The sequence below is a fragment of the Triticum aestivum genome, chromosome 6B (assembly GCF_018294505.1).
Source record: "Triticum aestivum cultivar Chinese Spring chromosome 6B, IWGSC CS RefSeq v2.1, whole genome shotgun sequence".
Classification (NCBI taxonomy): Eukaryota; Viridiplantae; Streptophyta; class Magnoliopsida; order Poales; family Poaceae; genus Triticum; species Triticum aestivum.
In genome coordinates this window covers 82302592-82315547 of record NC_057810.1, presented here as the reverse complement: position 1 = coordinate 82315547, position 12956 = coordinate 82302592, and the positions used below count along the sequence as shown (strand labels likewise).

The following is a 12956-nucleotide window of genomic DNA, read 5'->3' as shown; positions in this document are numbered from 1 at the left end:
GCAGATCCGAGTGACTTGTTGCGATCCAAGAAGCCCGCCACAGAATCTGCATTCCAGTCGTCCGGTGAGACGAAGCCTGTTCACATCCACCCGACCGACCCTGAAGCAGCTCCGACCCGCATCTCCACAACACTCGACCCAAAATAGGAAGAAGCGCTCATCCAGTTCCTCCGTGAGAACTGGGACATTTTTGCATGGAAGCCCGCTGACATGCCAGGTGTTCCCAGGGGACTGGCTGAGCATCGCCTAAGAGTCGACAAGTCTGCAAAGCCAGTAAAAGAACATCTTCGGCGGTCCGCCGTCCAGAAGAGAAAGGCCATCGGTGAAGAAGTGGCTCGACTATTGGCGGCAGGATTTATCCGAGAGATATTCCACTCCGAGTGGCTCGCTAACGTCGTCATGGTTCCTAAGAAGGACAAGTCGCTCCGAATGTGCATTGATTTCAAGCACATAAACCGGGCCTGCCCGAAAGATCACTTTCCTCTCCCTCGCATAGATCAAATTGTTGACTCGACCGCGGGATGCGAGAGGTTGTCTTTTTAGATGCTTACTCCGGGTACCACCAGATCCGTCTGTATGGACCCGATGAAGTAAAAACAGCTTTCATCACTCCATTCGGGTGCTTCTGCTATATCACCATGCCGTTCGGCCTCAAGAATGCCGGAGCCACGTTTATGCGAATGATTCAGAAGTGTCTGCTCACTCAAATCAATCGGAATGTGGAAGCTTATATGGATGATATTGTTGTCAAGTCACGAAAAGGTTCCGACCTGCTCGCTGACCTTGCCGAAACATTTGCCAACCTCAGAAGGTATGATATCAAGCTCAATCCGTCAAAGTGCACATTTGGAGTTCCTGGTGGCAAGTTACTCGGTTTTCTCGTTTCCGAACGGGGAATCGATGCCAACCCAGAAAAGATTGGCACTATTCTCCGAATGAAACGCCCTGTGCGAGTGCACGATGTCCAGAAGCTTACTGGATGCTTGGCCGCATTAAGTCGATTCATCTCGCGACTCGGTGAAAAGGCATTGCCTCTTTACCGACTGATGAAGAAGGCTGACAAGTTCGAGTGGACTCCAGAAGCTGATGCAGCGTTTGCCGAGCTAAAAGCTCTGCTCTCCACCCAGCCGGTGCTTGCTGCTCCAATCAGCAAAGAGCCTCTGTTGCTCTACATCGCAGCCACAGGACAAGTCGTCAGTACTGTGCTAACGGTCGAGCGGGAAGAAGAAGGAAAAGCTCTCAAAGTTCAGCGTCCAGTGTATTATTTGTCTGAAGTCTTGACTCCATCCAAGCAGAGATATCCTCATTATCAGAAGCTTGTGTATGGAATATACATGACCACGAAGAAGGTTGCTCATTATTTCTCCGACCATTCAATCACAGTCGTCAGCGACGCTCCACTATCAGAGATTTTGCACAACAGAGATGCAACTGGTCGAGTGGCCAAATGGGCGATTGAACTTCTTCCCCTTGATATCAAGTTTGAGGCAAAGAAAGCCATTAAGTCCCAGGCAATAGCAGATTTCCTAGCCGAGTGGGTCGAACAGCAACAGCCGACTGAAGTTCACTCGGAGCATTGGACCATGTTTTTCGATGGCTCTAAGATGTTGAATGGTTCCGGTGCTGGGGTTGTCCTGGTTTCCCCCAGAGGAGATAAGCTCAGATATGTGCTCCAGATTCACTTTGATTCCTCCAACAATGAGGCAGAATATGAGGCCCTCCTATATGGGTTGCGCATGGCCATTTCACTCGGCGTCCGTCGCCTAATGGTTTACGGCGACTCAGATTTAGTGGTCAACCAAGTGATGAAAGAGTGGGACGTAAGAAGCCCAGCCATGACTGGATACTGCAGTGCAGTGAGGAAGCTGGAGAAAAAGTTCGAGGGGTTGGAGCTCCATCATATACCCCGACTGAAGAATCAAGCAGCTGATGATCTAGCAAAGATAGGTTCCAAGAGAGAAGCCATTCCGAGTGGTGTGTTCTTGGAGCATATACACACTCCATCAGTCAAAGAAGATCCTTTTACCGAAGAAACTCCGCAACCCAAGAGTGCCACAGATCCGACTGAAGTTGAAGTCCCAGCGGTGGTCGACTTGATCATGGAGGTTTTGGTAGTCATTCCCGACTGGACGATTCCATATGTTGCATATATCTTGAGGAAAGAACTTCCGGAGGACGAGGAAGAGGCTCGACAGATCGTCCGTCGATCTAAGGCCTTTACCGTCATCAAAGGACAATTATACAGAGAGAGCGCGACTGGAGTCGGACAGAAGTGCATTACGCCAGAAGAAGGTCGACTCATCCTCAACGATATTCACTCGGGAACCTGTGGTCATCATGCGTCCTCTCGAACCATCGTGGCCAAAGCATACCGAGCCAGATTTTACTGGCCCAAGGCGAATGAGATGGCAAAGGAGATAGTAGATAAGTGCGAAGGATGTCAGTTCTACTCGAATATGTCGCACAAGCCTGCGTCAGCTTTGAAGACCATCCCACTCGTCTGGCCTTTTGCAGTTTGGGGCTGGACATGATCGGTCCTTTGAGAACAGGACGAAGTGGCTTCACGCATGTACTGGTGGCAGTCGACAAGTTCACCAAGTGGATCGAAGCTAAACCGATCAAGAGCCTCGACACCGGTACTGCTGTTAGCTTCATCAGGGAACTGGTATTCAGATATGGAGTCCCGCACAGCATCATCACGGATAATGGGTCGAACTTTGACTCAGAGGAATTCAGAACCTTCTGCAACTCCCAAGGCACGCGGGTCGACTACGCGTCGGTCGCCCATCCGCAGTCGAATGGACAAGCAGAGCGAGCTAATGGACTGATTCTCAAGGGGCTGAAACCGCGACTGATGCGTGATCTCAAACACGCGGCTGGAGCTTGGGTCGATGAACTTCCATCTGTGCTCTGGGGACTACGGACCACGCCCAATCGGTCGACCGGAAGAACTCCATTCTTCTTGGTCTACGGAGCCGAAGCAGTCTTGCCAAGTGATCTTCTCCACAATGCTCCTCGAGTCGAAACCTACGACGAAGCAGAAGCTGAACAAGCGCGGCAGGACGCAGTCGACCTTTTAGAGGAAGAAAGGGAGATGGCTCTGATCCGGTCGACCATCTACCAACAAGATCTGCGCCGTTTCCACGCTCGAAATGTGAGAGGTCGAGCCTTCCAGGAAGGGGATCTGGTTCTCCGAGTGGATCAGCACAAACCACATAAGCTTGCTCCTTCTTGGGAAGGTCCTTTCATCGTCACCAAGGTTCTCCACAACGGGGCATACCGTCTTTACAACGTCGAGCATAATATCGACGAGCCCCGAGCTTGGAACGCGGAGCTACTCCGCCCGTTTTACACTTAAGTTGTATCACTCGGATGAGTTGCAATAAAGAGCTTCTGTAATTCATGGTTTAGAAATAATTGTGTCAGCACTTTTTCTTTTTGTCCACATAAAAACTCCCCCTCAGTGGGTGGCTTAGCTGCGAATCCGTTTCGCCTAAGTTTGGAAAAATCCTGTCGAGTGGTGAGCCAGACTCTCACTCGGAGGCTTAGCTGCGAATCCGTTTCGCCTAAGTTATAAAAATCCTGTCGAGTGGTGAGCCAGACTCTCACTCGGAGGCTTAGCTGCGAATCCGTTTCGCCTAAGTTATAAAAATCCTACCGAGTGGTGAGCAATCCTCCCACTCGGGGGCTTAGCTGCAGTCCAAGCACTCGCCTAAGTTATAAAAATCCTACCGAGTGGTGAGCAATCCTCACACTCGGGGGCTTAGCCGCAGCCTCGTGCTCGCCTAAGTTATCAAAGTCCTGTCGAGTGGTGAGCCAGACTCTCACTCGGAGGCCTAGCTGCGAATCCGTTTCGCCTAAGTTATAAAAATCCTACCGAGTGGTAGCAGCCTCCACTCGGAGGCTTAGCTGCAGTCCAAGCACTCGCCTAAGTTATCAAAATCCTACCGAGTGGAGCAACCTCTCACTCGGGGCTTAGCTGCAGTCCAAGCACTCGCCTAAGTTATCAAAATCCTACCGAGTGGTAGCAACCCTCACTCGGAGGCTTAGCTGCAGTCGCACTCGCCTAAGTTATAAAAATCCTACCGAGTGGAGCAACCTCTCACTCGGGGCTTAGCTGCAGTCCTCTCTCGCCTAAGTTATAAAAATCCTACCGAGTGGAGCAACCTCTCACTCGGAGGCTTAGCTGCAGCCTCGCCTAAGTTATAAAAATCCTACCGAGTGAAGAGCAACCTCTCACTCGGGGCTTAGCTGCAGTCCAAGCACTCGCCTAAGTTATAAAATCCTACCGAGTGGAGCAATCCTCACTCGGGGCTTAGCTGCAGCCTCGTGCTCGCCTAAGTTATCAAAAATCCTACCGAGTGAAGAGCAACCTCTCACTCGAGGCTTAGCTGCGAATCCGTTTTGCCTAAGTTATAAAAATCCTACCGAGTGGTGAGCAATCCTCACACTCGGGGGGCTTAGCTGCAGCCTCGTGCTCGCCTAAGTTTATCAGAATCCTACCGAGTGGTAAGCCAGCCTTCCACTCGGAGGCTTAGCTGCGGCCTCGTGCTCGCCTAAGCACAGCACCTTGCTTTGAACCTGCAAAGGACATTTTGAGCCGAAGGCAATCATATTCAAACGCCGAATTCAAGTTCGAATCGATGTCTAAGGGAACCAAAAGTGCTCAGGCGTCAAGCCTGTTAAAGTTTGTCGGATACAATTCCACTCGGCATACCGAGGCAAATTTAAAAGAGTCGAGCCATAAGAAGTTTTTTACCCCTCCTGTGGAGGGCTGGAAGGTGCGACGAATTCATCAAGGTCAATTCCGTCGGCGATCCGAGTGGCAGCTGCAAGGAAAGTCTCCATGAAGGACCTAAAGTCGTGCTTCTTGGTATTGGCCACCCGAAGAGCCGCCAGCTTCTCCTCTCGTGCATCCTTGCAGTGGACTCGGGCCAGACACAGAGCGACATCTGCCCCACACCGAGCTGAGGACTTCTTCCATTCCTGCACTCGACCAGGGATCGTGTTCAAGCGGGCCATTAATGACTCAAGGTCATTCTGAAGTGTCTCCTCAGGCCAGAGCGTCGAGTCGATGCGAGATGTGGCGGCCTTCAGCCTGGCGAGATAATCCACGACGGATGCAACGCGAGATTCCAGTCGGAAGATATCCATGGCAACCTCGTCATTTACCGGAGAATTGACAGGGTCAAGGTTTGGCTCCAGTCGGCTGGTTTCTTCTTCAAAGTTTTGACAAAATTCTGCAAGAGTGATCGCTAAGTCAAGGGGATAGTCGAATGGAAGAAGCCACAGTCAGAAATACTTGCCGAACATGGAGGTTTACCTTCGAGCATAAGAAACAGCTTCTTGGCAAAGCCACTCAGGAAGGCCTCCAGCGCAGTCTTCTTCTCAGTCAATTTGCTGACTTGATCGGTCAAGGCAGCTTTGTCGGTTCTCAGTCGACTGACTTCTTTGTTGGCAATCCCAAGAGCAATTTTCAGGTTGGTATTGTCCTGTTCAAGCTTGGTGACTGAAGCTAACTTCTCGTCAGCAAGCTTGATCTTCTCAGCTAGCTCAAGGTCTTTCTTCTGCTGGGCCTCCTTTACCTTACCTGCAAGACACAGCATGATCAGATGTTGAAACAAGCAAGAGGAAAAGCAGTTGTCAAGGTCTCACCAAACATACCTTCAGTCTCCTCCTTCGCCTTTGTCAGCTTCTCCTGAACCAGCTTCAAGCTCAGCTCGACTTGAGTGTGTTTCTGTTCTAGCTCTGAGTAGCGAGCCACAAGATCACAGGAGTCCTGCGAAGAGCCAATCGACTAAACGTCAAAAATAATTCACTTCCGAGTGAAAAAGGGAAAACACAAGTTTCTAAGACTACAGCCGAATACAAGCATTCGACCGTAGTCTCGGGGACTACACCCACTGGGTGCACTCAGCGTGCCCCCACTAATCCTGTTGAAGACAAAGTCGACCAGTCGACCTCAAAAAAAAAAAAAAACAGTGTACGAGACGCATTCTCTAAGACTGTGATCAACTGCAAGCAGTCGACCACAGTCTCGGGGACTACACCCAGTGGGTGCACTCAGCGTGCCCCCACCGGTTTGCGAAATCCAGTCGACCTTATAAAGCCTAAGGCCGACTGCCAGCAGTCGACCTTAGCCTTGGGGACTACACCCAGCGGGTGCACTCAGCGTGCCCCCGCTAACACGGAGTTTCTTCAACACTCCCAGTGGGTAACCAATATAAATCCCGGAAAAGAAAAGTTTTTGAGAGCGTATCCAACAGAACAAACAGCAGTCGACTGACCTGGACATTGCTTTGGAGGGCAGAGCTGGCGTCATAGGCTGCTTGACTCGCATCCCGGATGGTCTTCAGCTGCTCCATCATGAGTCCCGCCTGGCGTATCGCCTCCTTCGCCGCACCAGCTTGGTCCTCTGGGACGTGGTGAGTCGTGAAGAGGGAAGGCTGCTGAGCACTCGTCAGTGGGGTCGCGAAGGTCACCGTGTGTCGGGTGGTGTTCTCTCCCTCCACAGTCAGAATCTCAGGCGCTGACGCATCCTGAGACACCTTGCCGGCAGGCGCTTTCCGACTCCTCCTGTGCTTCAGCGGCTCCTCATCCTCATCATCATCAGGCAGATCGATAACAGTGTTGGGTGGAGCTGCAGAGAAGTGTCAGGATCAGAGATCGCGAGTCAGTCGACTAAGTATGGTATTAAGGACACGGCACCTGGATTCGAAGTTGCGGCATCCTCCATCTCGTGGTCATCGGCCCGGGTCGAGGTCTCAGAAGTAGCAGCACTGCAGCTCCAAAGGATCAGTCGACTAACATCAGTGTCGACCAGAGATAAAGTTCGCATAAGAACAAGAAAATATGAACAAGACTATTACCCTGAAATGGTGGGGATGGACACCTTCATCTTCGGCAGAAGCTTGGCCGGCTTCGATGAGGCCGCCCTGGGCTGCTTCGGCGCCTTTTCAGTCGGCGCCGGAGAGGTGGTCCGAGGGCGCTTGGTCGACTGGGCAGCGGTCGCTACCCCCTTACCACGTTCGGTTGAGGGGTCGTGGACAAGTTTCGACCGCCTTTCTGAGCGCGGTGGAACGACCTCCTCCTCCTCTTCTTCCTCGTCCTCGAGGTCATCTTCATCACCTTCATCATCATCATCGTCGTCGTCATCCCCTGCAGCATCCGAGTCCCATTCCTCCTCTCCCTGGCTTTCGCCCCCGCTCGCCTCACCTCCGCTCGCCTCGCCCCCGCTCGCCTCGCCTTCTTCAGTCGAAGTTTGTGCCCCATTGGGCATCGAGTACAGCTCGGTGAAGGCCTAGCAGTCGCCCAAACAACGATCAGTCGACCAGTCGACAGGATCGGCAAGAATGAATACAACAAAGACACGACGGAAAGCAGAGCAAGTGTACCTTGTTTGGGATGCTGTCGTGGTCGAGTGGAGGAATTCTTCTGGCTCCGCGCGGGTTGTCCCTGTTCCCGGTAACGGCTACCATCCACCTTTCCAGAGTGTCATCGTCGACTTCTTCTGGATGGACTCTGGTCTCGTCCGCGGGCCCACAGTACAACCACATGCAGTGGCTCCGGAACTGAAGAGGTTGGATGCGGCGCTTGAGGAAAACCTCCAAGAGGTCCATGCCTGTCACTCCGTCCCGAACCAGCTGCACCACTCGCTCCATCAACATCTTCACGTCGGCTTTCTCCTCCGGAATCAGCTTCAGAGGGGAGGGCTTGTTCACTCGGTCCATGGTGAATTGAGGGAGTCCACTCGACTGCCCTGGCGTCGACTGGACCTGGCAGTAGAACCAAGTCGACTGCCAGCCCCTGACGGACTCGGGAAAAGACATGGGCGGGAATGTGCTATTGTTCCTCACCTGAATCCCCAGGCCCCCACACATTTGGACGACTCGGGTCTTCTCGTCACCTGGGCTCGCCTTCTTCACGGTCTGAGAGCGACACGTGAAGATACGTTTGAACAAACCCCAGTGCGGTCGACAGCCCAAGAAACCCTCGCACATGGACACGAACGCAGCAAGGTAGGCAATGGAGTTTGGGGTAAAGTGGTGGAGCTGCGCTCCAAAGAAATTCAGGAAGCCACGGAAGAAAATGCTGGGTGGCAAGGAAAACCCTCGGTCAACATGAGTGGCCAGGAGCACGCACTCACCCTCTTCTGGTTGTGGCTGCCACTCCTTCCCCGGCAGCCTCGCAGCTCCGTGAGGGATCAAGCCCTCGTTGGCCATGTTGAGGAGGTCCTTCTCTGTGATGGTCGACTGGATCCAGTCTCCTTGGACCCAGCCTTTCGGCAGGCGGGATCTGGACGAAGACCCCCTGCGGGTGGTAGATCTCCCCTTCGCCTTCTCCGATGCCGACGCTTTCTTGGCACGCTCCAGCGCCGCCGTCTTCTCCTTGGCCATGGTCGCCGGCGAAATGCGCGAAGGAAAGTGGTGCGGAGGTGAGAGCGAGCGCGCTGAGCAGAGAGGAAGGAGGCAGAGGGAGAGAGAGAGAATGCTGAGGCGCAGCACAGAAATCCCCACCGGGCGCATATATAAGGTCTCTTCCGAGTGGCTGACATGTGGGCCCGGTCGATCTAATCATATCTGGGAGCAGTTATGGGGACTGGATACGTGGCGAAAAAGGCGGCGCGGAGATCGAGGCGTCTATGCCCCGTCCCATCCGAACGCCGCGGTCCGCCCCGCTTCGCGCGCGCCCCCGAATTTCGCACCCCGCAGAATCCGCGAACAACAAATCTGCCTGTCAGACGCGGCGATTCCGGCGATCCGTCGCTCGGAGATCGACGAAGTTCGAAAGATCACTCGACGCAAAAATAAAATGGATCGAGTCGACCGAAGACGAATTGCTCCTTGTCAACGAAGAGATTCTTTGATCCAGAACAGCGCACAACTAGAGCGCAAAGGTTAATCGGAAACGACGTCAACTCCCTCTTCACTCGAAGCCTCAATCCATTCGGGGGCTAATGATGGGGTTATGTACCTAGGGTAGGGTCACGGACCTGTCCCAAGTAACTTACCCTAGGACATCCCTAGAAGAGGTCGCCTTCCAGTCGACCAACGAGGGTTCACTCGACCAACGAGGACACACTCGACTGGCCTGAAGGACTCGACCACGAAGACGCACTCGACCACCAGAAGGTCAAGAGGCACTCTGCATCGCAACGGCCTGTAATTAAGTAGACTTTATGATAGTAAAGGCACTTTATGTGGGGCGTTACCAGTAACGCCCCAGACTTAACTCACCTTAAACCTTCTCCTACGTGGGCTGGCTGGGGTCCTGGCGCACTATATATAAGCCACCCCCCTCCACAGGCAGGGGGGTTCGGCACCTTGTAATCCATACATTCATAATCCACTCGACCGCCTCCGGGCTCCGAGACGTAGGGCTGTTACTTCCTCCGAGAAGGGCCTGAACTCGTACATCCTTTGTGCTTACAACCTCTCCATAGCTAGGACCTTGCCTCTCAATACCTACCCCCCACTCTACTGTCAGGCTTAGAACCACGACAGCCACCGCGCGCTACCGCCATGGGGTTCCGCCCGCGGTCGCCGCGCGCCATGGGGTTCCGTCTGCGGTCACCACGTGCCATGGGGCTCTGCCCGCGGTCGCCGCGCGCCCCCTGGGGCTCCGCCCGCGGCCGCCGCGCCGCCACCCGCGCCGCAGACAGCACCAGCAATCCCCGCCCGCTCCCGCAACCCCTGACTTCCGCCACCAGCGCGGCAGAGCCAGCAGCCTGCACCCACCTCGAGTTGGCGCGAGGAGGAGAAAAGAGGGAGAAGACGCACAAGGGGGAGCACACCGCGGCTCCGAGCATGGCTTGCCGGCCGGAGGAGACGACGGGGCTGCTGGCCGGCGAGCTCCTCATGGCGGGGCTGCTGGCCGGCGAGCTCATCCGGCGGGGCTGCTGGCCAGCGCAGCTCCTGTCATTCTAGAGCACGGGGACAGGAGGGACCCGATTGCTTTTGTAAAAATTTACAAGGACCTGATCGCTGTTTTTTAAAACAGACAGTGACATGTGGGTCTCAAATGTCAGCTAACGGTCAAACAGACGGTTGGTTTAGGTGCGGGCCTGACCTGTCATAAACCGGTTTAATTTTTTAACAACTGGGGTTTTGGGTTTTTTGAAACATCCAACCCCCGATTTGATAGTTACCAGCGAAAAAAATAAAATTGGTAGTTTTTTTGGAAGAGTGAATTCCATTTTTTACCTTGTAGTTGTACATTTGTGACACATATTACCCTATTTAGCGGAACTTTTATCGAAATGTCAGATCTTGGAGACTTTTAACACGGTTTTACCCCAGTTTTACATTTTGTCTGTTTATGGTCGATAGGATCGGCATGTTGCGTCATTGATTTGTAAAAAAAACTGTAAGGATCGGAGGGCATCATTGGCAATCTTGTCCAAGCTTCTCTTGTCTATCTATTCCACTCCTTTTGGCCGTCCACATGTTTTTGGATACAGGGCGTCACCTCACACCTTACCTGATGGACACGCATCAAAAAACAAGGGTCCAAAGATTTCAAAAGGGGTATTCTAGACGAATTTTCACTCGAAGGGGTAATTAGTGTCACAAATGTATAAATATGGGGTAAAAAGTGGAATTCACTCTTTTTGGAACCCTCACCTGTAAAGTATAGTAGTTTTATGCTATTTACTCAGAAATTAGTGAAGTTTCACCACAAAGACGAGCATTCAAGGATATACAATATATACACATGACGATAGAAGCAAAGTATCAAACTACAATGCAGCAAGAACATACTCCTATTACCAGAATGGCAGCTCCAATGCACCAGGTCTGCTACTGCTTCTCATTGCAGGACAGTTGCCCAAAGGCGTCCCTAATCGCTGCTACGGCTGCCAGGTACTTGCTCCTCTGTTGAAGATACATTCCTTCTCTCACCAATCGATGTGCTGTGTCATCTAACCCAAGCAACCATTGCTGCTCTGAACGATCTTCGACAAACAACCGAGCGACGACTAAGGAGAAAGACTCTGGAGAATGCATCCTGCTGAGCTGCCTAGCCTGGTCTCCCATTAGTTTCCAGCTGAGCTTGTCTGAAAGCATTGTCACGTCCTTCAGGTGCCCCTCCACCTGCTGCATCAGGCACCCCAGGTTACTTGAATCAGGCGAGTCTCTGTCTTTCAGTACCTGGACTCTTGCGATGACATAGGGCTTTGTTCTGACGACCTCCAGGACACGGAACCGATCACCGCCGACGCACGTCACGAAGAAGCGGTCATTGACGAGCTTATCGCACTGAACAATATGGACCATGCATCCAACATCGGCCATCCTACTATCTTTACTGCTGGAGTAGATAATACCAAAGCTGTGGCCTTCCTGGAGTAGGAGTGTCTGCATCATGATGCGGTATCTGAACTCAACCGTCTGCAGCTGCAGCTTCTGGCCAGGGAAAACGACCGACTGGTGCAGGAGTATGGGGATCTCAGTAGTCTGATGATCCTGATGGGACTGGACAACCTCGTCGACGCGGCCGCATTTCAGGACTGGTGAACTCTGAAGGCGATTCTTGGTGGTGATTCTTGCTTGCGGTCTTGAGTGAGGTTTTGGCTGATAACAATAAGACTTGGAGTTGGAGGGACTGAAACCGCAACTGTCTGGCCTTGCCAAACTTGGTGGAGCTTGCAGAGTCTTAAAGGCCATGTACTTGAAGTCCTCTTTCAGTGATGAGCCTGTTAAAACACATCCAAAGACAAAGAAAGTGATGTGTTCAGTAACCCTATGGCAGCAACATGAGTGCTACTCCCTCCGCTCCTAAATATAAGTCTTTGTAGAGATTCCACTAGGTGGACTACATACGGAGCAAAATGAATAAAATACATCTATATACATCCGTATGTGGTTTATAGTGAAATCTCTATAAAGACTTACATTTAGGAACGGAGGGAGTAGTACCCAGTTATATGGCTACTGCGCAATCTTCAAACATGAACGAGTCACGGAAGTCAATTTCAGATATTAAACACGTGCAACAGCTAAACAAAAATTAAATCGACACGCTGAAGAAAATGTTAACACTCTCATAATATGTTTCCTGAAAAGGCATTAACACTCCCATAATTGCAGTGGAAAAGCTCTGCAGCAGTTACACTAGAGAGTTGGATAAAAGCTTCTGCTATTTTCAAAGAAAATCGGTCACTTTGGAGTACAAACACTAATCATCTGAAGCACGTTTGTGCTCATGATACCGGCAGCTGTAACAAGACTAGCTTGTAATGGAGCAGAGTCAAAGTGCTTCCTACTAATGCTACGGTGCTACCCTTCCGTCCCAAAATAAGTGTTGTTGATTTAGCACAATTTTGAGGTATTTTCTAACAGAAGATAAACGAAGAAAGAAAAAACTAGTAGTACTATAAACCTCGGCTCTCAGAGACGCAGCTCGCGGCACCAGTTTGACGGACCAGGTGTGAGTGAGAAGATCCGGGTGAGAAAGAACATGGGGGATGGATAAGACGAGGAAAAGCCGCCGGATCATATCTTCATACCATAGCCAACAAAGGAGACAGAACACGCGGAGAAGAAAGCGATCGACATGCAGGATGGAAGGGATGAAGCGCCGCCGTTTACCTTTTATGGCCTGGAAAGTTTCCAGGAGGAGCAGAGCAGCAGATCGGGGTCGGAGAGCAGAGGAGGCGGCCGGCAGAGGGGGGAAGAGGATAGAGTGATAGAGCCTACCACTTATATCAACTGAATATGTTGTTTATAAGTGGATGGACTGCGAAAGCCCATCAGATTTAATCAATCTTAGACCGGTGGGTGGTGGCCCCCACGCCACACCTACCGCTGCCTGGTCGATCGAATTGTTATATTCCATAATAATATGGTGTTTATAATGTTTTTGAAAAGTCAAGCATCACAAACTTTGATCAAATTTATGAAGAAAAATATTTACATCTAGAATGCCAAATTTATATCACTAGATTCGTTATAAGA

The 12956-nt window shown here is 51.7% G+C and overlaps 1 protein-coding gene across 2 annotated transcripts; it reads right to left on the bottom strand.

The window, feature by feature from the left end:
• Positions 1–10559: 10559 nt before the first annotated feature.
• Positions 10560–12713, bottom strand: LOC123135929 (LON peptidase N-terminal domain and RING finger protein 2). Of its 2 annotated transcripts, none has more exons than XM_044555186.1 (2): positions 12591–12713; positions 10560–11695 (listed from the first exon to the last, which is right to left on the bottom strand). In XM_044555186.1, exon 2 carries the CDS (start codon positions 11664–11666, stop codon positions 10800–10802), a length of 867 nt encoding a protein of 288 aa, XP_044411121.1. In that variant the 5' UTR covers positions 11667–11695; positions 12591–12713; the 3' UTR covers positions 10560–10799. The 2 variants fall into 2 exon arrangements, with proteins under 2 accessions (XP_044411121.1, XP_044411120.1); XM_044555185.1 differs by having other exon boundaries at positions 12509–12653.
• Between the last annotated feature and the right edge of the window lie 243 nt (positions 12714–12956).